General features: G+C 38.4%; 1 protein-coding gene across 1 annotated transcript; it reads right to left on the reverse strand.

Moving 5' to 3' along the window:
- Positions 1-4: 4 nt before the first annotated feature.
- UPF3A (UPF3A regulator of nonsense mediated mRNA decay) lies at positions 5-27,099 on the reverse strand. The gene is made up of 10 exons (XM_066176704.1): positions 26,846-27,099; positions 24,466-24,572; positions 16,082-16,188; positions 14,051-14,149; positions 13,854-13,964; positions 10,422-10,477; positions 10,171-10,329; positions 8,130-8,290; positions 4,722-5,016; positions 5-1,484 (listed from the first exon to the last, which is right to left on the reverse strand). Exons 1-10 carry the CDS (start codon positions 27,062-27,064, stop codon positions 1,311-1,313), a joined length of 1,488 nt encoding a protein of 495 aa, XP_066032801.1. The 5' UTR covers positions 27,065-27,099; the 3' UTR covers positions 5-1,310.
- Positions 27,100-27,132: the final 33 nt, after the last annotated feature.

Raw genomic sequence — 27,132 nt, forward strand, 5'->3', positions numbered from 1 at the left:
AAAATCATAGTCAAAATCTTTTTTGCTTTTATTCTATTTAATGCTTAATATCTGGTAAAATACAATAATTTTCAGTCTAGGACAATTAGATGTTATGCTTAATAATAAAATGTTCAGAGAAGATGTAAAAATAAATTGATATCTTACTATTTAACTTCAGTGACAAAGCAGGCCTCAGTTTCAGACAACTGATAAATTTTCAGCTATGAAAGATAAATGAAGACATTCTGTCCTTTCATAAACACGTCAATCATTGAAACGAACAGAAGACACACACACACACGCACACGCACACACACACACACACACATGTGTATGTGCCTGCCTTAGAGGGCAGACTTTGGCCTAGATCTTACAAAATGGTAGTTTGCAATTGACATTCATGTGCATTTAATTTTTTAACAAATAAAACTGCAGTATGTTCATGTATCTTACATTTTCCAAATCTTGTTACTGCAACTTATATGAAACATTAGCATATAAAAAGTCATCACTGTACAACCACTTTTTTTTGTCCAAAAGTCAGTGTCGGAACCATAAAAAACAGCTAATTAATTAAAACCAGATTTATTGTTAATGTGCTGATGTTTGCATTAGCTGTCTTCCATTTTAAGCACAAGGAATCTATTAAAACATAAAAGGCAAAAGTGGCTCAGAAAATGACAAACTCTCCAACAACATACTTGTAGCTTTACTAACACTTATCTGACACTATGGTTAATTGAAAACCAGTGTAAACACCATGAGGTACAGATACCACAGGACATTCCTCACAACTGTGCAAACTGTGGGCCTCATCCTACCAACACCACGAGCTCCAGAGCTTTGTCACATGGCTGGTCCCACTGAGTCTGACTGAAACACCCTGCAGCAGCCCCTGCCCCTGCCATGTGCAGGAGGGGGGCCCTCTGGACCCTCAGATTTCAAACTGATGCAAATTTACATTTCATTTCTTTAGACTCAAAAGGATGACATAGCTTCTGTAAAGTCTTATTATAAATGTTCCTTTAAAATTGTTAGAGGGTCTTCTATTTCAAGGTAAATCTAATAAAATATTTGAACTGCTTTTAAATTAGGCAAAGAGCGCCTGAGCTGCTTTTTGTAAACAAGCAACAATACTCCTTTGCTGTAAGATATTTTATATATCTCCAGTCGTTCTTCCCTTTATTTTACAGAAAGTAAGAGGCAGATCTATTATTACGTTGTTGTTACAATTGCCTGTGGAGTTCTGAAACAGCCCAATGGATTTTTTGTGATGATGCTGAATCTTAAATTCATCCCTTTTCACAAGCCTTTTCCCCCAGATTGTTTTATTCTACTTCTTCAGTCTTTTCAGAACTAGCTCCAGCTGAATTATCTGCCTCATACTTTTTATCAAGAGCATCTTCAAAGGATTTCCCACTGCAGTCATAGGTTTTACTTGTAAGCCCCATATGTGTTCGGATGCGAGCTCCTGGCTGGTACAACTGCATGGCTGGACGATCCTAGAAGGAAGGAGATAATGGTTAACACTGAGAAACTCATGTGGGACACATATGTGGAATTTTAGATTTTTTTAATCTTTATGAAGAAAATAGATTTTGTGTTAAATTACTTCACATTTCATAAGAACCAGGAAAAAATGGAGTGTAATGAAAATTGGGTATTCAGTAGCTAGTATTCAATATGTGTTGCTTATAACATTATTCTTGGGAGCCAAACATTTTGAATAAATGAAAAATGCTGTAGAAATTAAAGATCCTATGATACATTTGGCATAAACAAGGAGAAATACTGCAGACAATTATCAAACATGGTATTACAAATAAAACAAAAGAAATGTTGCTACCTTCAACATCATCTGAGAAGAACAATAGCCTGTGCACTTGCAACTCTGCAGATGGATGTAAAATATTATATATAAGCATAAAAATCCAAGACAGACCGGAGGACAGCTCAGCAGGTAGCAGCTAGAAAATTATCCTCAAGTGATCATCAATCATTACCCAATCATTACCAGAATTTAAGCATGCAATGCACATTTGAATTATACACATCAAAATAAAATTGCACAGTTATTGCTCCACTTCATCTTGCCTTCCATACTGAGTATGAGAGCAGGGGAATTCATGCACTGATAATAAGCCAAGTAAGTACAATTTGAGCATGTGCAGGCTCTGTGAGTGACCCAATCATACACATGCTGCTCTGATCCTGAGAAAATGGAAGAAGGAGCCAGTTTACACAGAAAAGATACCTCAAACCTGCAAATGGTGATGCCCTGTAGCTCTTCAGAGCACTCTTTTTGAAATTTTATTAGTAAAACACACGAATTAGAAACTCTGCTCAAAAAGTCTTTCCCTGGTAAGGGTCTTTTACTTTCACATAATGTTATGAAGCAACTGAAAGCTCACCAGTACCTGAGCTTTTTGATCACTCTTGTGTTAAGTTTAGCGAACAGCCTACTTAAAGACAGTGGCAGAGCACTGAAATTGTTCTACATCAAACTACACCAATTTTCAATTGCCTTCATAATTTGAAGTAATTATGGATTTTTGTTCATTCTTTTTTCTTATTCCCAATTTGCATTTCCCCTTTTCTTTTTTCTTTCATCTTTTTTGACCCACTTGTCTTTTTTTCATTCACTTTTTTTCTCCTTCTCTTTAGACCAGATATCAAGATTCACTACTGAGCCTTATGACTAGATTGTTCTAGTTAGTTCTTTGCACTGTGGTATGAAATGCATAAAACACCTTTCTATATCCCAAACAGCTGCATAAAAGTAAATCCTCTGACAAGCAGTGCCCATTAGAAAGTTTATGATAAAGGGTCCAAATGACTTTTTGTACCACAGCCTCTGTAGCCTGTGGTTTGCATAAAAGCTATCACGTTACTTAGACTGGAAATTTCCCATTTTCTAATTAATTCCTACAAACTTCAGAAAGAAGTTCCATTGTGGGCCTGATATTTCTGGGTCTGAGAGATTTTAACCTGCTAGAAGCTGCTAACTTTTTCCCAAGGAAAAATTTCTCAAGAAAGTTTCTTCTCAAAACAATCTTGGCAAACAACTATCCTTTCTCAAACAATCTTTCTCCAGGTGGTGTTTTGCTGTTTCTCTAGTTTAACCAATGGGATTAGAGAGGTGTTGTTCATATTCACCAATCATGTTAAGTCTGTATCAGAACACCTTATAAAAGATAGTAAGAATTAGACCATAAAAGCCTTTTTCTATGCTCTTTGCCTTCTGATATATTTGGAGTCTTTCATCTTTCTTTTGTGTCCTACAGCGACATTCCATCTTTGACTAAAAACTCGTGTTGGCATTGTCAATGCTATACCTAAATCATAATACTGAGCCCCTAATCTCACCTATGTGATAAATACTCCAAGGAAAAGAGTCACCACACTGCAAAATACCTTACTGATGGTGCTTATTTTTTTAGAGAACAAATCTAGCATTTTAGTCCTAAATAGGGATTCAGCAAGCTACCAGAAGTGTAATGCAAAAAAATAAAAAGCGGGCAGCTTCTTAACACTTGCCAAAAAGGCCCCCAAGACCCACCATCCAGTTCCAAGGCTGGAGATCAATTTTACAGATTTCAAGAAGAGCACAGCAAGAATGAGAAAGAAAAAAATTCCCATCTTCCTGTTACTGAACTAGCCATTTTTCTGTCTGTTCTACAGAAAAAAGTAGAGCCACCGTTGAGGAAAGTGGCTAATGTGTAAATGCAGACAAATCTTAGCCATCCTGCCCAGCTGACCTCTGCATAAAACAAACCTGGGGCACACCAAGTTTTCTGTGTTTGCACAAGATGACTTCCTTGACATGCACAGTGAGTCCACCTGAACATGATCCCTACACGCTCCATGCAGACTCACTCTGCATGTGACCAGTTTACTCTTGTCAGCCTTAGCCCACGGTACAGATCAGTCACTTGCTTTGAAAGAAGAGTTTCACATGCAGAATAAATTTCTACACTAAGTGTTTTGGTCATCTTTTGTGGAAAATCTAGGATCACGAGAGAGAGAATAGGGCTGACAAGGAGAGCCACATCCTGAAAAGACTCTGGCACATCTGTGAAATCAGCCAGCCTGAGGAAAACTATACCCATATCTCTGAAGACAACAAGGGACACCTCTACTATACACCCTGATACAGGCCCTGTTCACACTGGTTTTGCAGCTGCTCTTTCCCAGACAACAGCTATGAGGATAAATTTATCCTGATGAAATGACAGCATTTTCATACTGGCAGGTATGCAATACTGAAGAATCCATACATTCACGCTCTCTGAATTAGCTATTTATTTAAGTTCTTATTGCTCTACCAAGCAATGCCTGGCAAATCCATAATGTAACTATTTTATGAGAGTAATGGAAGTACATTTTTAAAAGGCTAACATGCCACAGTTTTAAAATTTCATTACAGATCAGAAATGTAACAATTTTTAATACACTTATAAAATGTAAGGCTTCCAAGAATGGTATTCATAAAATGACAGGGTTGAAATGAATACAGAAAGTCTTCTATACATTGTGAATATGAAAGAGTCTGTAACCTTAACTTATTTTAACTGCTTTTGTCCTTTGACAACAACCCAGAAAGAAATATGGGTTTTACTGAAAATGAGATAAAGAATTCTTTTGAAAAAGCATCTTTATGCTGAATTTGCAGAAGTTAAAACCTGCGATCTCGAACCACATTTAACTAATGAAAGATTATCCTAAATGAATAAAAGAACCTTATTTCTTATGCGCTCCTTTTTGGATGCCATGTCATCACACTTGTCCTCTTTACCCAGTTTGTCTACTGCCTCCACAGTGAAGCTGTAGCTGTAGTTCCCTTTCTTTCCTCTGTCTTGATTGTATCCTTTCCCCCATTTCAGTTCTTCTTCATTCCTTCTCATAAACTTGTCAAACTCATAGTGAGTTCTATGCTTTCTGCCATCATCCAGTCGATACCTTTGTCTTTCAGGTTCTTTTTCTCGAAATCTTCTGTCCAAATCTCTTTGCTCTTTGTCACTATCATTTTGTGACCTATGAGTATGTATAAAAAGGAAGAAAATCCAAACAATTAACAGCAAAAAGGAGTTACAAAAAGATGCAAGTCAAAGCCTTCCTTTGACTTCGTAAGTGTGTAGCTAAGTTATACGGCAAGGTTGTTTTCTTCTCATTACAAAGGGGTTATATGCTGAATGTCTCACCCATGTATGTCTAGCCCTTGGCCATGCATTCAGTTCAGAATAGCAGACAAAGCTTCACCAAGCTTTTGTGCAACTGTTGTGGAAAGCCCATTCTTCACCTTCTATCCTTCTTTGAAATCCTATCAATAGTTCCTCTTACTAGTTCCTAGTAATCCCCCATACCCTTCACATAAACACATGCTGCACTATTAGCTCTTGTAGCCTGGTGTTGAGGTGGGTCATGCATTTAAGTATTCCCTTGAACAGGAACATTCAGGATCTGAAGGAATTGTGCAGGTATCATGTATCAATCTGTAAATTTTATGCCTCTGTATAACAAAGATTAATTTACTGACATCTTAACTTGTAAAAGACGTATGTGAAAATAAATACTTATGTTCCAGGCTTTTGTTTATTGTGTCTCCAAGTAATCTAGCCTGCCCTAGCATACTTTATTTCCACAATTACCTTACCACAACATGATACTTAATTTTTGCTATGCTGTAAATGGTTTATATTATAAAGACTACTGGCAACATTTTGCTGCCTGTCTGATAAATTCTCAGCTCTCTTATTCACTTCATTGTTCCAGTTCAGCAAATGGGTGTTTCTCTCATACGGCCAAACTGCAAATAATGAAGAAAGATTACAAAAGAGATTGAACTTCAAAAGGAACAAATACAAATATTTATTACGTATGTATAAATACTTAAAAGTGAAACAGTAAGTTACTTTTGATAGTCACATATTTTGGGAAACTGCAGATTGAATCAGAGAGGATGGAGACTTTCTAATGGTGTAGTGATCAAATAGTGATATGCTTCTCATGAATAATTATTTAATACAAATAAAAGTGTATCTATATATATAACTTTTTTTCATATAACAGAAATGTGAAGATTGTTAGCATCTGTCATGAACTTGGGCATTAGTGGGGCTGCTAAAAGAGGATCCCTATCTCAGGAAGAGCTGAAAGTCAGAGCAGAACCTGAATGAGAGGTAAGTTATTCAGCATTTCACCAGACTGAGTTTGTGTCAACATTACACATTCACCAAGTGGAAGCAAAGTCCCAGCTGTCACAGACACCTGAGCCAACCACAATTACACAGATCCTGTACCTGTAGCATGGATACATTTATATAGAACACTATGTTAGCTCCCAAGGGGTGTGTGGCTGTAAGTTGCTTTGTTTCATGTTTAATACGCTATTCCAGAACCTAACTCCAAGTCCTAGCAAGGCTCAGGGCATGACCTTCCAAAAAGACTGAAAGATCCCCTCAATTTGTTGCGGTAGTACAAATTGAGTTGCCTGGTACATTGTCTCTTCCCTTGTCTGTTACTGTTGGAAACGAAGTGCTGTGTCTGAAGGCAGGCAGGTGACAGGGATACAAACTCCTGTTCAAAGAGTAGTTAAAGTAGATTCCTGAAATTCAGCCACAGTGAACAGGCAGGCAAGAGTGAAATGGCACGGTAAGCAGTTTCAGAGTATGGGTAGAAGACAAAGTTATGCAGTCCGAGAAAGCAGAAATGAATGGAAGTAAAGGGAATGGAAGCATACTTCTGTTTGGTGTAGTTTCAAATCTGTATTTCACCATGTGACTTATGCACCTACTGAGATTTTGATTTGTGGTAGGAAGCTATTGCTACCAAGCCGTTGACATGGTTTCAAACAGGCAATTCAGCCTCCTGCAGGTAGACTTGGCAGTTACAGTTTATTACCAGTTTCTGAGTCAGTGACAAAGTAGTTTCAACTTTAAATCCCCATCCAGCTGAAATTGCTCATAGCTTGCTACCTACCCACTAAAAATCAAGATGAAATCAGCACTTGGAAACAAAAGGTAATGCTTACTGTAGCTGTGCAGCCAAACAGATTGTATTTTACATGAGCAAAATCTACACTAATGCCTTATTAAACTTACAGGATCAATAGCAAACAATGTTACATGGCACCACCAAAAGTTTAATCCATAAAAAGCCAGGGGAAGTAGTGGGATCAGAATCCCTGGAGGTATTTAAAAGATTTATAGATGTGGCACTTAAGGACACAGTTTATAGAGGCAGTTTGGCAGTGCTGTGCTAACAGTTGGACTCCATGATCTTAAGGATCCTTTTCAACCTGAAAGATTCTATGAGTAGCAACCAACTGAATTTGCCACTGCAAGTGTTTCTGTTGAGCCTGTTCTGTTTCCTTTCTTGAAGACCATCAACAAAGAAGTTGCTGAATATTTTCAATTTCAACAGGACATGGAAGTTTTCAGGAACATTGAGAGGACACATATTTTTCTTAGTTATTTATCTTATATATCTTATGGGTAAATCCTGCTTGCGAAGGGACTCAGGTGCCAAAGGACAAGAAAGAGAACCAATGGCTGAAAACACTTGTAAGATGAGTCATTTCCAGGCTACAGCAGTAACAGAAGGGAGCTATGCCTCTTGTTCCTACCATTGCAAACGTAACACAAAAGGCAGCGGGAGATAGAGACAGCCTACTGCATGTGTCTATCATAAGGCTTTCATTCACATCTTCATTATTTTGCCGTTGTCCCACTTACCTAACATATTTATACGTTTATTACAGCCAACCAATGTGTAAAGGGAAAGTATGGCATTGTGGCCAATTTAGTCTTTGACATGAGTAATGGAAAGAGAGCCTTACCTGAGCTCTTGATGGGGAACAGGTGAAATAACAACAAATTTACTTGAATGACTTGAATTTTCATGCAGAAATCCTTCCAATCTGGGATTTAATAGCATTTCACTAATAATAAATTGTGTCCACTAATACTGCCACCAGGTCAGTAAACTGTTATGAAACACCTTTTACCGAAACAGCAGGAAGAGATTTGTTCACACACAGAAAGAAATTGGTTCTTTGGTGAGAGAACATCTTGTCAATGCACCACTTATATTTAAGAATTTAAGCATTTAAGATCTAAATTATAGACTAAAAGATAAATATTACTTACTTTTCCTTAAGTTCTTTTAGTGAGCTCTCCAAAGATTTGGATTTTATACTTCCAGATCCAGGTGATTTATCCCATTTGTTTTCCTCAATGTCAGCTTCTTCACCTTTTTCTTTGTGCTTTTCACTGGCCAGTTCATCTCCTTTTTCAGGCTTCTTGAGAAGCTAAGAGATATTTGTTTATATTATGATGCAAAATTATTCTCCTCTATTGTATAGACATTTTAACAAATACTAAATATATCAGTAACCTGCTAAGATTGGAGATACCTTATTTACACGTTAGGAATGTATTTTACAAAGTATGAAATTTAAAGCTATTTTAAAAGGGTGGCTTAGATTTACTAAGGAGTGACAGTCATTAACAGTCACTCAACTGCACACTTTCAAATATGCTGAGAATACTGGAGAAAGCACTTACCTATTCTTCTCAGAGCACTTACCTACTCTTCTCTCCTGGGTTATAAATATAAAGACATTATTATGGTCTATGGTTTCTTAGAAATCATGCAACAGAACTCAATGTCATTGCCCATAAAATAAGAAGCAGAACCTCTACAATACTACAAAGAGAGTAGGATTAATACTTCACCCCTTGAATTATTATATATAAAACGTGTGTCACATGAATTCCTTGGGATAGACAGACATGTAGAAGTAGGTGCTTAGTACATCCTGACACAGATACAGAGGAGGAAAAACTTGTGACATTAGCAGAAGAGAAGTCATTATATTTTCACCTTGAAGATTAGGATTTTCAAGAAGTTTGTTCCTTTCACAGCAATCCACACAGGGTTTCAGCAGTGTATAGTATCACAGGCATAATCTTTATAGAAGGACCAACTGTCTCAATTTATTACCCTAACATATCAATTCTAGCCAGAACATCTCAGTCTTTCCATTCCACCATTTCATTTCTGAAAGGAGCACAGGTTATTCTTCTCCAATGTTTAAAACTTCTATAATGTTTCTCACAGGTAATATTTTCCTTTTCTTTCAGAGTCAGAAATAGCTTTCAGGGTCATATCACCACAGATATGTCATAAATACTGGGGCTTTTTGGACAAGCAATTTTAGATAATGTATTTTAAGGATTAAGTCCCTTTTCTTATTAACTTCTAGGGTTTTTAATGCCAAGATATGAAAAACATGTAATTCAGCTTCAGAATTTACTATTTTTATACTTTCAGGTGAAGAAAACTGTTTTCCAAGAAGAAATGAGGAAAGACGTCCACAGTTCTGTGGCTTCTCACCACACTAAATCTGAGTCAAGTCTGTGTATTCTTGCTTTATGCCACAGATTCTTATACCAAATTTCCTGTTCTGAAACCCTATAAAGCCTTTTCAATAACACAAAATTTGGTTCAGATGAACAGTTTTATCTATGTCATCTTATCCAAATAAGATGGTTTTATATGGTCTGACTTCATAGCACAAGATACACCCTCCTAAGTGATGTCATTAAAATCCATTCAGATTGTTGAAAGGCAGTGCAACTTGAAATTAGCAAGACTTTGCTATAACTTGGCTAAAGCATACAATTAAAATACATCAGTTCTGAGCATAAACATAAATGTGTCTCTGTACACATGGCCAAATGAAGATTTGCATGACAAAAATTGTTAAAGTTATATTTCACAGAAATACAGAATCACAAAATATTCTAAGTTAGAAGAGACCCACAAGAATGATCAAGTCCAAGTCTTAAGTGACTGGCCCACCTGGGGATCAAACTCACAAGAATCTTCCAGTGGGCTGGCAGAGAACAATTTGCTTCTGTGAGGTAATGCTGGCATAGAATGCAGCAGAGTTCTATGAAGATATTTAAGTTACCTGCTGTAAGTGCACCAGCACATCATGGTAGGTAAGGCCATCAGTCACACTTTGAAACCACACAGTCAAAGCCCTACAATACTGTCCCTTCCAGTCAAAAACTGGTTTGGTGTCTCCACACTGTGCTGTTATACACTAAAAAACACTGAGATACCAAAGAACTTCTGAATAACTTCAAAAGAAGAATAATTTTTTTCATTGATCTCAGTTACCTTGATCCTTATTTCTTTTTCAGAAATCTTCTTTTGTTTCTCCACTTCTTTTCTTTTACGTCTTTCCTCTTCTCTGCGCTTCCTTTTCTCTTCCTCCCGCAAACGTTTCTTCTCCAATTCTCTCCGCCTTCGTTCTTCTCTTTTCTCTTCTCGTATTCTCTGAAGAGTTCAATAATGATTAATTGTAAATTGTCCAACAGAAAACCACATGAAATGTAAATGTGGAACTTCAGGCAAAAGTCTGAACGTACCTGCTTTTCTAATTTTCTATTTTTAATATATTCCAAAAGGGGTGTTGTTCTTCTAGCTAAAACACAAAAAATTTGTGATATAGTGTTCAACTCCTAAAATGTACTCATTTCTTTACTTTAGTATTAACCCCCTTTTTCTAGCTTTATCTGAAAGGGAGCTAAATCATTGATAAACCTATTTGTTTCATGTATTTTTGAAGGCATTTCCATCATTCTGCTTTAGAAACACTTCATTGCTTTTTTCCTGTTAGCATTAGAAGCAACAGAAATACGTTGCATGATTATCTGATGTTTAATTAAAGATTGTATCCTTTCATTTCATGAGAATGGCTTTTCTCTCTTGCAAATTGAATGGTTATTTCACCAAAAAAATAAAGAAATGTGTTCAGAATCTATTCCTACTTTATACTTTTGTACATCAAAACCCAGATATATTGTTTTTCATATACAGCCCATATTACCATAATCTCACATAGCACTTTTCAATCCCAGTTGTCAAAGCGCATCATGAAGGAAACATTTTCAGTCTCATATAACATTTTCATTTACCTGACATTTAGTATTCATCTTTCCGTGGGAAAACAAGAGGAATAAGAGATAAGCAGTTTGTCCCACGTTACATAGCAAAGTATCAGCAGATCAAATAAAGCTCTGGCTTCCCAAATTGCTAATAAAGGGTCTTGTCTACTGGATCACACAGCTATTATTTTGTTACAGAGCTGTCTCCATGCTCTGAAACCAAGTCACCTGTCTGAACCATCCCCAAATTCTACAAAAACTTGGAGAACATAATCAAATTCTTTGTCATGTTCCTTATCAAATTCTTTATTCATGACTATCAGTACCGAACTCAGACTTCAATTCAGCCTGTGCTTACAGATGTGAGTAGTTACAACAAATTTTGTCAGTTTTAGATGTCCCAGAATAGAAAATGTTTACTACTTGAAATTGGTCTACAGTTATGTATTGGATTCTCCCTCAAACCACAGAAAAACATTCCCTATTGAAATGCATGACAAAATTTAAAAGAAAAAAAGAATTAAACAAGTTTTCAACATATTTGAAATGACATGACCAAAATCTAGACACAATTCATAGTCCAAAAACATTTAAACCTTTTTGCATTGAAAGTCGGATTCTGCTAGGGGCAACCCATTCATTAATAACAAAACTTTGTTACACAGTTATGAATGGGAAGGCTGATAGGATTGAGTCACTGTTTCTTTTTAGTAAATATCAATGGTAGGAATCAACAACTAATGAAGATTGTTGATTTTATATTTTCCTCCCTCTACCTCTAGATTTTCCATGCCTCCCCATCCTCCCACCTGCCCATCATTCTTGACAAGTTTTTAGGTCCCCAGAGCCCCCTTCCAGTCCCTCAGATCTGAGTTTTGCCTCTCTCTCCTACTCCCTAAGTTCCCCTGCCTGAGCAGTGGCTGCTTCTGGGCACCTTTATGTGCTGAAAGAGATCACAAATTGTAACTGGAAGATCTGGGGAGAGGATAAGCTGCGTTGAGAGTTCAGAACTTGACCCTAGTCATGACTAAGACTGTAGTGCAAGAGGTTTAATGAGAAATTATAACTTGAAGTTCAAGGGAGAGAGGCAGTGTGATGAGTACTACCAAAAGAAGAATGGAAAAAAAACGTTTATCAAACTTGAATCTTACCCATCTTATTTATGGGCTTTTCTGCAAATACAAACCTAGGAGCATTTTCTTAAAAATGTTTAAGAATCTTTAAAAGAAAATAAATTACCAAATTTTTTGGAAGAGCCGTGTCAGCAAAACTTTACATTTTATCTTGCTGTCTACAAACCAACCAGAAAAAACAGCTTATCTTCATCTTGCTACAGAGAAAATCTCTTTCACATCTCTCTGTCACATGAAAACTGAACAGCCAATGCATCTAGCATGATGCATAAAACATGTTGGTTTCAGTAACTTCACATGGAGAAATGCTGAGCATGTGAGGCTCGATTCTGCCAGCAAAGTCTTGGGCACAACCTTCATTGACATCAGTAGGCATAACACCTTTGAAACTGGACACACAGCTAAACCCTTAGATAGTTTTGCTATAAACGTGCTACCTGCTGAAGAAATCTTTGGTTTTGTATTGATAGCAATGGCCACAGCTTTGAATGGCAGGCCAAATAAAGCAACTCGTTTGATTTACTCTGATTTAATAGAAATGAAACACCAAAAGTCTTAATGTAAAGCTGCCTTCAGTTAATATTGCTACTCAGAAATTTGCAACTCTCAAGATTAATCATCTTCACTTACAAAATATTTTTAGTAAATAAATCTTCTTGAAACCGTAAACTTTTTGTAAATTGCAAACTTATTAAATTTTTTTTACTGCCTTTACTCTGCTGTCAAATACCATGGAAGATTTGGGGTAAATAAAAATTACTGGGTGACTTCCCCATCTAAAATAGCAACAAACAAGTTTTATTGATAACAGAGTTATCTAAACGTCCATTTCCATTTCCTCTAAACTATTTGAGTTCCAAATCTCTCCAGTCACCTCTCAAACAGCAGTAACAAGTGACAGGAAAGGGGAAATGGCCTCAAGATGCAACTGAGCAGATTTATATTGGATACTAAGAAAAATTTCTTCACAAGAGACTGTCAAGTACTGGAACAGGCTGCCCAGGGATACGGTGGAGTTACTGTCCCTGGAGGTATTTAAAAGATGGGCAGTTGTGGCATCTGGGGGCATGGTTGAGTTAATGGTTGTACTCGATGTTCTCGAACAGCAAGCTTCCAACCTAAATGATCCTACGATTCTAACCAAAAGAGTTGGCCACTTTTTCACTGTGAAGAAATTACAAGAAAGGTCAATTTTATTTCCTACTCAATTGTCACACCTAAGGAAAGACTAAGTGTTCTGCATCTTATTACTTGAAGACACATCAAAATTCCATGTCATCCTGAAAACTGCATACTAGCACTGAAGATTTCAGTGCTCACCTTACTTAAAATTCCCCCCCAGGACTGTGGAAGTCATGCTGCATGCATACAGAAAACAAGGTGTTGCCTTACTTTCAGAGCTTTTTCCAGAATCTTGACCATGAGAACAGAGAGAGATCATTTCATGTTTCTTAATAAAAGCAGCTAATATGAGGGATCAATGGTTAAGTATTCAGATATTTTGTATTTTAAAAATAAATATTCCACCTACTAATACATCTGAAAGTACTCAGAATTACTAAGGGCCTATTTCTGAAGACATTGAGTGTGCATGCAAAAGTTCAAGTGAAGCCAAGTGATTTCATGCATAGAGACTTAAAGGTTTACTGCAACTACTCGCCTGGAAAACAAATTGGTATTAAAAATCTGTTAGACTAAACAGGTCAGCTGTTGCAGGTAATATCAGAAAGATATAAGATATTGAATATTCTCAATAATAAGAAAAATCAAGAAAACAGACCAATGAGTTCCCTTGTTTTGGCCTCAATCTCTCCCAAAAGAATCTCAGGATTGGCACAGATCTTCTCTTCATCAGCACAATAATTCTCTAAAAATTTCCTATATTCTGGATCTGTGAAGAAAAATTTTTGGATTATGTTAACACTTTGCAATGTGTAACAGAAATTTTCCACTGTAACGTCAAGAAAAGATGTTTACCATCTTCAATGCTCCCAGCTTTGGCATCTTTCTTCTTCAGCTTCTTTTTTGAAATCTTCTGGAATGGAGCAAACTCAACCACTGCAGGATATTCCAAACCTTAAAAGAAATCAATCCTCAATCTTTTGAGGGGGAGAAACATTCCCTACCTTCAAGTAAGATTTTCAAAACTCAGACATGTGTTTGTGGGAAGTCTCATGTGAAAACAAAAGTAAATGTTTCTACAATTCACTCCTAAACTTCTAATGAAAAGTTACATGTAGAGGTAAAAAAAAAAAAAAAATTATCTTTTATTTGGGCATGGTGACAAGACTGAAAATGAGGGTGACTAGTGTTGCAAAATAAAATTCTTGCATTATTATTTATAGTTCCCTTTTAATTATTCACAGACATTGATTAGAAAAATCTACCACAAAATCTGAGTCTGACAGTAAGTACTATTGGGAAATCAATCTGAAACTGTTGAGTTGCTTTTCTAAGGCTTTGTTGCCTAAAAGCCAAAAAAAAAACCCAAAAAAACTTGGGTAATATGTAATAAAACAACAAAGCATCTCCTTTCAGAACCAGAACTGTAAAACTCAGCACATAGAATTGTGTGACACTTCCCTGTTTACGATGCACTGTGCAACTCCCACCTGTGTTTACTGGCAGGATTCTTTGCTTTGAGTTGTGCCTTAAACATTGGCTTCTTCTTTGGACTGGAGTCAGAAGTGTGTGTGGGGTTTGGATTTCACTTGGTTTCCACTTGCAGCAGGTTCAAGATTACACTTTGCTCAAGTCCACAGAAAACTGGTCTTCAGTTTGCCAGAATATCTGTTAACCTTACTGAACCTGCTGAGCCTTGTTTCAGTTTTAGACTCATAATGCAATGCTGCCACAAGCCTCACCAGAGAGCATTTCTGATCAAATCTTGTACTCTTTAACTGTACAAGCAATCATGTCAAACTGGTCAACTGTGTCCACGGTCAGTTTTACAGAGTATTTTGGCTTCAGTCCAGCATAACATTGAAGAATGTGATGAATTTAAGCAAAGTCAAGTCTTAGCAGAATCATAAAAATAACTTCTTTCTAGTTTTTAATCTTAAAACACCAAGAATTTTAAATCTGGGAAATGCACACTGCTAGGAAATGTATTGTTCTTCATCTCTACAAAAAACATCCAAATCTGAGGGATATTAGAAGCAAATAAAACATTTCAGGTAGGAAATGCTGAAAAGAAATTCATAAGTTTGACAACTTCTTTAGAGTTCCATTTCTAGTAAGAGTGGGCAGGACTACTTTTCACAGGACCTCTGCAACACTGAGTGTACAGAACAGAAAATGTCCGTACAAGAGAGCCACAAATCTATGTCTATTTTACACAACCTACACAATTTTTTATAGAAGGTATGCCCCAATGAGGCAAGGAACGCTGAAGTTCTGCTAAACCACTTCTTATTGATGGCAGTTTCATAATCCTGCAGGAGACCTGGATTTATCCACACCTACATTACAGACTTTTTCTTTTGTTGGGCAAACATTTACAGACAGAACATCTTAAAACTGGTACTCAGCTTTGCCATTCTTGTTCTCAGAACTCAACTCACGGCCCTAAAAATTCAATCTCTACATGTCATAAAAGTGGGCAACCGAAATGTTGAAGGTTTCGTCTTGCTTTTTCCAAACAGGAGTAAGTGGCAGAACTTTATCTCAGAAACACTGAAGATGTAAAAAACCATGCTCACGTGTTCAGTTACTATTGTAGTGAATTGTGAAGCTTGCATAAGGTAATTTTCTTAGTATGATCTTGACAGTGCATTGTCTAAAGTACAAGAATGCACATAAAGCATGCACACCACACAGACAAGCAAGATTGCATGGACAAATATATTTTACACTTTATTATATTTTAAGTGATAAATGTTAGCATATTTTTATGTAATTAACTGCATAGTGAGGAAATAATGGCATAACTAGCAAAAAGGAAGCAAACTGATGCTCTAAAATGGTTTATGTATATATATACATTTAATATCTTACAGATAGTCCAACCTTTATTATCAATGAAGACAAAGCCATCAAAGCGATCTCTAAAAAGAAGGATGTCCTCAGGATTTCTAAAGTTAATGTATGCTCTTGAGTAGAGATGAGGATAAAGGCTGCAACAAGAAACAATTTTATTTTCTGTTACTTAATGTTCTTTTCAGGGCTAGGGAAAACATAAAACCAGAGGGATAACATTGTACTTCTCATCTTCTTTGAGAAACTGCTACCTTAAGCAGCCTTTACATTTACATATCTAATTATATATATGTATCTGATAAAAACTAACAGAACATCAGAGTTCTGTATGCAACTGTGAAATTTATTCTGAACTGACACAAATATTTCCAGTTTATTTTGTCCCCCTAAATTGCAGAATATACATTTCCAATTGTACAGGATCAAAACTTTAATATTTCCTAATTTAAGAGATATGAATAACAGCAGTGATTTTGGGGAACTTCTTGGGCATACTAAGATAAAGTCTTTTGTCACTGAAACAGAAAAGGTTAAGTAAAAGACTGCAGTGAAGGGGTAACTTCCAGGCTGTCACTGTATTTAAACAGATTTCCACCTTTAGGAAAGAATAAAAAACCTAATAGTTGGCAATACAATTGACTGAATTATACACAAATAAATAAACTCCATCGGACATCCATGTGTTATCAATGTACATGCAATGCCTAGTTGTGACCAACAGTTGCTGTGAAAATCCAAAGCATTTCTAGCAAAAGAAACAGGTACTTAAAATAATTCTGATTCTTCAAGAATTTATTGGCAGAGATCCCACTCCATGGGTAAACATTCAATGTGCCTGATAAAAACCTCAGGGCTGGCACACTACAACCATGATGAAACTGAGGTAATTTAATGAATTAGAACCCATCAGCTAAGTTACTGTGAGTCATGGCATGTATATGCTTTAAACTCCTGCAACTGTTATTTATAAAAGTCAGTTTGTCTTAAACTGACGTAATGATGACTACAGGTTTTTGAACAAATCTTAACACAAGCAAATATTTTTAAAATATCTGTGTTCATAATTCCATTGTCTCCTATGGCCTGTCTTCAGACCAACTCACCACTGGCACCAGGAGACAAGAAAAACACAGAGTTGCAGTTGTATTTCAATCCCATAGCTCTTGCAAAATCAGATTTCACAATGAGTGGGAAAGAGCAAAAATATGAATTGGATTGGATCACAGGATCCATGCATGTGGCAGCTCAAAGCAACACTGCTCCCCAGTAATTCTTTCTTTTTAAAATAGGCATCCATATGGATTCCACTTACAGTGTTAGGAGGAGACCATAAAGACCAGTGCTGTCAGTAACCAATGGTTTTGTACACCCATCAATTTTGTGTTTGATCCTGTAGCCAGAAGAAATGTTTAAAAACCAAAACAACCTAGAGGGCTTTTTTAGAAGCTTATTTAGATGGCTATTGTTCAGATGCTTATTTAGAGGCTTATTTAGATGCTCTGCATACCAGTTATTAAGTGTTTCTACAGCATGAAGAGGATAAACTACTTCCAAGGAAGAGAGAAAGAGCCACTTTATCCATATATACCCAGTACATTTTGACATTCTAGGATAGGATCAGCATTGCATGAACTGTAAGTGGGTAACTGTAAAAATGCCTGCTAGGGCATGGCCAGGGCTGAAAGATGCTATAGCATGGCTGTAGAGTTACCACCAAGATGCAAAGCAGATCTAGAAAGATTTCTTCTCGATTCATTGATTTCAAGGAAGACAAAATTTAACACTTTTCATAATTACACGCGTTAAAAGATGTATTTTAAAATGTACAAGTAAAGGAGGGAATTTTATTGTGGCAATCTATAGCTGTACTGGAATGTCACTGTGCTGCCTAACGGCTACAACAGTAAAAAAGTCTCAGATAATGGGGGCTCCCATGAAGAAGGAAACTTCCTTCTCTGTCATATCAACAGCACTATTCTTATGTTTCATATGCTTTTAAATTAAATGAGGCCTGACATTAGACTGATATGATTGTACACTTGAAGTGCTAAATATTCATCACACAAGTCAGGAATCTTGAGGGAACATTATTTTTCATTCCAGTTATTATTATCCGAGATTGAGGAACTGAGTTTTAGTCCCTAGTCTAAATAACTACTTCACTGTTCTTTCCATCTTCAGCTTTTGTAAAATACTAAAACTTTCTGTAGGTTAAAGACTGCTACTTGGAAAAGGGTCCACTCCTACAACACTGTGGCACTTCTCTGCCTTGGTGCACAGCAAGCAGCTTCATCATACAGTTGGATTTTTTTTTTCCTGTAGGAACTTAGAACCTTACAGTTGGACACACTGTGAAACAGAACCAAAAATACAAAGGCTTGCCCCTTCCTTGTTTCCTTTTGCTGGTATATCAACGCCATCTCTTTCACCTGCTTTGGCAGCATGATCTTTTCCTGGTACACAACATCATATTTTTCTAGCTTTTTCAGCTTTAACAGAGTGAATATCTTTCAAAACTGAGGAACATTTGATATGGTTATTAAGCACTTATTAGTAAGAAAGAACTGAGTCTGTATAAACAGGACTCTGGAAAACAGAGATTTAGAATTTACTTTGCAAGTAAGGGATCTAGTATTGTTGTTATACATTATTAACATCTTCAAGAACTTCACATACATCAGCAGAAATATACAATATTTGCATGGTTGAGCACAGCAGGATATTGATGTGCAGCACAGTGACACAGTCTGTCCATTACTGTTGCTATGTATCAGGGTAGAAGGTTGCAGAAACAAAGCTGTTACAATGCTTAGCCATTACAAGTTCCTTCTCTGATGGAGCCACTTCTACAAGAGTTGGTTCTCATATGCATGTGAGTTAGCTCTCAGTGCTTCGAGCACAAAACCCACCCAACTGAGTGTTCCAAACCCTTGTCTTAGGCTTCTTACCCAGCAAAGTGTGCAGTGTGCCTAAAAGAGTGAGTAAAATTAACATTCTAGGTGGAAAGCTAACTGAACCTAGCAAATTCAAAATACTTAGCACTGGCTTGCATATATATCACTTTTACTGTAGGTTTCAGACACCTGACTTCCAGCAGCTACTCTCCACCCTGGATTATGCCTTTACCTATCCATTCAGAACTCAACAGCATGGTCATGCAGCAAAGAATGGACAGGGCTACAGGCTATCTGAGGCTGATAAACCCCTCCTAGGAAGAAACACTCTTGCTTGACTTTTGTACTTAGTATTTAGCAGTTACTGGCTAAAATACTCTTTACTCTTCAGGATTTTGTCTTCCAGCTGAGTCCTACAAAAGGGCCAGTGAACCCTGGGTATCTCTTCTTTTGAAGTATCTACCACCACAGATTTAATTCAGGATCTGAAATTCAGTTTTATCATCAGAGAGCTGGTTCCATTTTGCCATATGTTTGTTGTCTATAATGCTGCTTTCCATGCGTATAATGTCTTGGACAGATGCACTGCACATGTCGGCACTTGGAGCAATCTCTATGGAAATAACCCAGATGAGTCTCAGTGTACACATTTATTCATTCCAACAGTTTCTTTTTTTTTTTTTTTTTTCTGCTCTGCATTCAAAGGTATTCAGTCTTTCAGGGTACATTTATTTCTGTAACACTTTAGACTATCATCTCTTTAAGTCCTTATTTTTCTAGCAACTTTAATAACAAACACATTCTAAATGTTTACTTCTTCTACAAAATATCTTTTAACACAATTGTGTAAAAAGATTGATATACAGGAATGCAATTTCAAATACTTATTTACAGTCTACACAGCAACATATAAACTATAATAAAACCAGTAATCTCATCTTAGTAAAATACTTATCAACTTGTGAATCTAGGTGGGAATTTATAAAATATATACTTACATCTACATAGAGCTCTACAACTAAATTTTGGAGTCAAATAACTCCTCCACCCATTCATACAGTAATTGATAACGCATCATTAACATTGTCACGTCAAGCTAAAATTCCCTGGCCTTCATCCTTGTCATCTTATGTGGTCATTCACATAATGAGTGGAACTGGCACAATTTCAAATAAACTTAGTCTTTCCTTGAACAGCTATAAATGAGCAGTTTGCCTGGCAGAGAAAGCAGAAACAACTAGAGTTGTGTCAATCAAAGCTTGTCAATTATTTCACCCAGAACACAAAAGTGGTGGTTCCCTTGAAGCACTAAAGGCACTGCCCCTTCAGTGCTGCAGGTCCTTGGTGCAAACCTACATCCTATAGTGTTAGTGCTGTTCATCTACAATAATCCTGAACACAACATTGGGAAGAAGTAATGGAGGGGAAAGGAGGAATGCTCTTTGGAAGAGCTTTATTACTCTCTGTGATACATGGCATGGCAATGACTACTTGAACTGTTTTCATGCAAGCAAAGCTTGTGTTCAGATTTCTTTCCTTTCAAAACTCACAACACTACCAACAATTCCCAGCACTCAGTGCCAGTCCAGAGAGATTACCCAGACCTTGAAGGGCCAGAGATCAATCACTTGACATGATTAGTTAAATCTTTGGAACAAGCCCAGGAACCTTTATAAGTAGGCAAAAAGGAGAGAGTATTTGAAAAAAATAGTTAATATTTGAAGTCTGAGTACACAACAGTCTATCAGGAAGGCAGAGTCTTTATTATCATCTATAAACAGTATTTTGTTTGCATTTTGATGTCAATATGCAAGAGAAAATGAATGTAATGCAGTGAATCAGATGAATCTGAAAAAATGAACGAAACACAAGTCACTTTCTGAAATGATTTTACTGAAATGGATGTAACTGAAAAACTGAAAATTACATTAATCACATGAAATTTGTAGAAGTTTCATAGCTTGCCTATAATAGAATATTGTAAACTTAAAGGTAACACTTATGAGGATATTATAAAGATTACAAAAAAGAGAAACTGGAGTTGATATGCATGTCTTTGTTTGTTTTGTCCTTTAGGATGAATTATCTTGGAAATAAAAACGTAGAAGGAGCTACAGTTAGACCTCTCTAGTGGTCTAGACCAACAGTGTCTTTACCAACAGCAACTAATAGAGAATGCCAAGAGAAAGTTTATTAAAAAGGGGGAAATGTACAAATACTTCACCCAGTTCATAACTACAAGTATCTTCAGCCTAGGGACTTTGTAATACTAAACTCATACCTTGTGTTTAATACGTTTTCATACATAAATATTTGTCTAAATAACTATCTGTCTAACTGCTCCTGACCCATTTCCAACATCCATCATTCGTGGCATGAATTTCTGACAAGTTCTAAAATCTGAATGAGCGTATAGAAACTTCTGTGATGTAGTTACATCCCACGTGGTTAAATGGAGATGTTACAGCTCTTAAGGAAACTCATCTGCTTCTGCACCAAAGTATCTCTATGCCCTTTTCCCTTTCCAACAAACAGATCCTCTTCACTGAGCAGCTTCTTCAAATCCTTCTCATTGGGTGACATGACATTTCTGTTCTTCGCTTGGTTTTGTTATCACTGAATTCTCTGGATTGCTTGCCACTATGCACATGGTACAGGATCTAGAAAAAAGCTATTTAGTGAAGACAGAGAAAACATGCCCAGCTTGTCCTGTAGCTTTTCCTGTTAGCTGGAATGACATGAAGACACATGCACAGAGTTTGCCGAAATCTTGTGAACTGTCCATAACATGACAGACTATGGCAATAAAATGCTCAAAAAGTGTTCTATGCTGGGTAAGAGAAGACTGAGATTAACTTGGATTAAACTTTTACTTTCTCAAAGTTTACTGTATATTCCTGAGTGGGTAATGCAAAGAGATGACTCATAAAAAGATATACATGGGTATGTGCCAGCATTTCAACAAAGGGGACAAAAGAGGCAAGGTGATCTTGAGCCAGTCAAAAGACAAATAATCAGCCAAGCCAACACTTCAGAATGGCAGTGAAATGCCCATATAAGCTGTGTAGTTTGCTGAAAGAAGCTGTAGCCATACAAACCTGGTAAAGATAAACCCATTCTGAAAAAATCCATCTTTTGTCTGAAAACACATTTTTTAAAAAGCAGGATGAAGAAAAAAAGGAGCGAGTACAAAACATTTCGTGATGAAAAATTCAAACTTAAATGCATTTTTTTTAGTGAGTTCAGATTTGTGAAGACAGAAGAGAATAACATGACAAATACCAGCATGAGAGAAAAACCAGTATCTTTCATTGCTGACCTGCCATAGATGCAATTAAATGAGTGAACAGCAAGATTTTTGGGTAATCCAAATTTCATCACATAGGAGAGAAAATGAAACCATATATATACAACTGTTGCCAATGCCTTCTCTTTTCTAAACAGGTCAACTCCCTAAATTCTTATGCAAACTTTTTCTGAAAATTAAAATTGGAATTTTTTAAACTGTTAAGTGGCATTTGTGCATCTAAACACAGTGAGAACTGACTCTTCTTCAGAGTTTGCCTTTGGTATTTTCGTCTTACCAAATGAACAGCTGGGGCAAAAGTCTTAAAGAAGCCCATTTGGAAACAGAGATGACAAAGTTCAGAAGAGCAATGTAAGGTATTACAAAGACTGACAATCAGAATAAATTCTCTTATTTCCTCATTTCATATCCTTTGTGGTTTTAACAGAAAAGCTGAAGCACCTACTATTTTGTTGCTACACTTATGTGCTACTACCTAGGTCAGAAACTGACATAATTTTCTTAAATAAACATTTATTTCTTCTTGACTGTGAAACTGACTGTGAGAGAACCACTGAATTCGAAATTTGGCCAGCAATAAAGAGCCAGGATCCCTCTGTAGTCAGTGGAAAGAATCTCAAGCCAGTGCAGGGATGATTCACCACACAATAAGATATGACAAGATGGATTATATACTTCAGTTTTTCAGAACACATGAAGATTGAGCATACATGGTGTTTTGTTTCTCTTCTGGAAACTGATTTATTCAAAAGGGAATTGCATTTTACCACTGTGATACTGAGAAAATTATATAACTATACCAGGAATTCTGATATAATTTAAATCAACCAATATTTCTTCTTTTGTAATTTTGCATGAGACAAAAATGAATAAAACCAGATTATTTTAAAAATTGTATGAAGCACATAAAAACCCATGCAGATAAACAAAGAAATTAAACTCAAATGGGACTCATGAAAACATTCTGTGATTGTTTGCCCCAGACTGAATCTTACAGCCAATTAAGCAGGCTGTTACAGTTTACCAATGCAGATTAAAAGAAACATCAGGGTTTCAAACTACATTATGCCCTATTCATATAAAAAAAATTTTCATTTTAAAATCTCCAGTGTAAAGGAAAAGGGCAGGAATGCCATTGTTTCTGCATATGCAACCAGCTTTCAGAAATATTTTAAGTAGACTGAACTGTTAAGGGACAATGACTCAAACACATTCTTCATTTGTGGAGACCCCAGGGTGCTTGGCTGAGATGGAGTAGGTGAAGCTTTAGTTGTGTAATGGCTAAACCACTGATCTGGTAAGACACAGGGTGAATGATGGGCTGTGAGTGAGATAGGAGCTGGATCCTGTGCAGAGGATTGTGCCCCTTATCATGCTAAGTTGTGCTCCCTTGCACAAGCCCTGGGCTGTGGGGCTCCCCATCCTTCCCCCAGGGAAATGCTGGGGAGGGGAGTTCTTGTGTGACCTGAGTGTGTTCATCTCTACTGATGGGACATAAGGGGGCTCAAATGACTCAACTGCACTGCCAGGATGGGCAGCTGTGCTGTCTTAGAAGGTGTGCCCTGATCCACATTCTTACATCAAGCTCCCCACTGCAGAGGGGTGGGATTTATATTCACCTGAACCTGAGTGCATCTAGACCCAAGAGATGGTGTGTTCCATCCATCTTCTCCCCACCACTTATTCAGGACTTCCCACCCCACTCCTCCTGCCAGATGTGGATCCAAGATTGCACAGCAATCAAGTCTTACTGCAGGACCTACGGGTGGTGAGATCCTCATACTCTTATACTTTGTTTTTCTTTTGTGCTTCACACTCTTGCTCTTTCTTTCTTTCTTTCTCCTTCTTTCTTTCTCCCTGTGTAACCATGTGTAATGTTGTTGCACTTTCATATTGCAATGCTTTCATGTTGTATTGTTATAGATAATAACCACCAAAACAGCTCCATACCCGTTTTCCTTTGTAACCAAGTTGTTCTAGAATAAACACTACATTGTTTATTTACAAATACTGATCATTCAGTGCCGTTTCACACCAATATGCCCCAAGAGACATAGTATCAAGAACCTGGGTTATCCCCACCTTCTGAGGAGGGCCATAACAGTAACTAAACAAAAATAATAAAAAGAGGGAAAACATATGATTTGGAATGTCCCAAATACCTTGATTAGGTTTTCAGCACCTGAAAACCTACAGAAAAAACTCATCCTCACCTGGGATCAGCAGTGCAAAACTCAAAATAATCATGGGCAGGTAGAGGATGCAGCTGTTCCTCCAGTTGCTCCTTAGTGAGACAAGGAGGAAGCCTTCGAATAACCACCTGCATATATAAAAAAGAAATGGACATTTATATTTGATCTAAATGCTGTAGAAACAGATGGCACAAATTCCGTGACTCAGTTTCTGCAATTGTTTTAAAACTGTAGGATAGGTGATATATTCTAATGAACAGCCTGAGAAGCATTGCAACTTAACCATCAACAACCGAATAGATATTGATTACATAAAAAATTAAAGTACCTCTAAAAAATGATTTAAACTAGCTTTTAAGTCTTGTTACAGCAGTATTTTAGTGTAATAGGTGGCTGTGTTCAACTGCTCCTGGCAGGGGTTTTTTAGGGCAGCCCCTGAGAGGATGCTGAGGGCTGCCCAGTGCTGAGTGCAGCCAGCTCCAATGGATCCACCCCAGGGCACAGCTGAGCAGCTTAAGACAAGGTGGAGGTGACTCTGGGAAAGGTATTTAAGAATGGACAGGAAAGGCAGCACAGCAGTGGGTGAGACAGAGGAGTAAGGGCAGCAAAAAAGTGTAAGACACAGCCCTGCAGATAAAAAAGAAGAGAAGGAGGGGAGGAGGTGCTCTAAGTGCCAAAGCAGAGTCCCTTGAAGGAGATCATGGTGAGGCACACTGTTCCCCCACATGCCATGAGGGACCACAGTGCAGCAGACATCCACCTGCAGCCCATGAGGGACCCCATGCCACCGAAAGCGGAGATGCCCTGAAGGGTCCTGCAGCCTGTGCACAGGAGCCCACACTAAATCAGGTTTATCCTGAAGGCCTGCAGCCCATGAAGGAGACTCATGCTGCAGCAGGTCATGAACAACTGCAGCATGTGGGAGGGACACTCCTGCAGCACAGCATGAAGGACTGTATCCCACTGTGTCCCATGTCAGGTCCCCCATGCCAGAGGAGGGAAGGAGTGTGAGGGAGAAGGAGCAGCAGAGAGGAGCGGTTATGTCCTGTCTGCAACCTCCATTCCTCATCCTTCTGCAGTGGTTCCAGGCACAGGAGGTTCAGCCTGGGAAGGAAGAGAGGAAGTGGGAAGGTGTTTTAGTTGCAATCTTTTTTTGTCAACAGTCCTCTCTTATTTTTAATTAGCCATCAAGTAAATTAATTCTCTCCATGTTAGAACCATACTGTATCCTGGTTAGAAGGGACCCACAAGGACCATTGAAGTCCTGCTCCTGGCCCTGCTCCAAGAATCACAGCATGTACCTGAGAGCATTGACCAAATGTTCCTTGAGCTCTGTCAGGCTTAGTGCTGACCATTTTCCCCGGGAGCCTGTTCTAGTGCCCAACCATCCTCTGGGTGAAGAACGTCTTTCTACATGGGACCTAAACCTCCCCAGACACAGCTTCCTGCCATTCCTTTGCATCCTGTCACTCACTGGCCACCAGAGAGAAAGTATCAGTGCCTGTCCCTCCATTTTCCTTTGTGAGAAAGCTGTAAGAAGCCGCTATGAGGTACTCCCTCAGCTGTGTCAGTTTTTCCTGTGATGACATTTTGTTTTTTACATCATACCTTATTCCTGGGTCTTGCTGAGGGAGGAGTGCAAGAGCACCTGGCTGGAGGTCAGCCACCAGGAGTCAACCCACCACACCCAAATACTAAACTGCCCAATAATAAAGGCCAGGAAACTGTGTAGAATCCCCTGGCTGAATGATGCCAGCACAGAAAGCAGTAAAACGGCCATCCAGCTTCAGGCAATCTTTTTAATTTCTGAGTACTTAAATATCTGAATTTAACTTAACTGAGCTCTGAATTACAGTAATTTTTAGTGCTTCAGTTTATCAATTAAAAACCCCCCAGGAATAAATCAAATCTCACAGTACTGAAAGACTCACAGGACTGTCAGGGTTGGAAGGCATCGCTGGTCCAACCCCCCTGCCAGGGCACGGTCACCTCGAGCAGGTGCCACAGGAACATGTCCAGGTGCGTTCTGAATGTCTCCAGCCAGGGAGACTGACATCCCTGGACAACCTGTTACAGCCTCCAAGTATCATTTGAAAGGTGCTCGAATAAAGAGGGAGAAGAGAGATGTGACCTTGCCCTTGACAAAAGCTGATTTGCCACAGCAACAGCCGGCCTTGACTTCTCAATTAAAGGTGAAATGATTTCCAGCGCTGAAGCTGGGGGTCTCCCAACGCTCCAGGGAATGAACACCCCCATTCTGCAGATGAAGAGTACGTTACAAACACACGAACCTGCTGAGATCAGGCTCGGTCTGTCTCCTCACTGCAGCCTCCCCTCCCATCCTCTCCCATCACCGGGGCCGCCCCCGCCCGATCCCCGCGCCGCGCTCGCGCCCCCTCACTTTGCTCAGCGCCGTTTTCTTCTCCTCCCGCTGCTTCCCCGGCGCCGGGTGAAGCGGCGGCGGCGGCAGCGGGGACGGCGGGGAAGGCGGCGACGCCGGGTTCGGCAGAGCGTCCGCGTCGCGGCGCGGCGACTCCTGCAGCAGCGGGGCGTCCATGGGCCGCGGGTCGCGGCTGCCGCCTCGGCCCGGCCCCGGCGCTGCCTCCCGCTCCGAGCGCATGGAGCCGCCGCGCCCGCAGCCGGGCGGAAACCTCGCGAGAACGGCCGCGGCGCTGGCGGGATCTCGCG

The sequence above is a fragment of the Chamaea fasciata genome, unplaced genomic scaffold, assembly GCF_029207755.1.
Source record: "Chamaea fasciata isolate MVZ Bird 193981 ecotype frontalis unplaced genomic scaffold, bChaFas1.0.hap1 SCAF_2, whole genome shotgun sequence".
In the NCBI taxonomy this organism is placed as follows: Eukaryota; Metazoa; Chordata; class Aves; order Passeriformes; family Sylviidae; genus Chamaea; species Chamaea fasciata.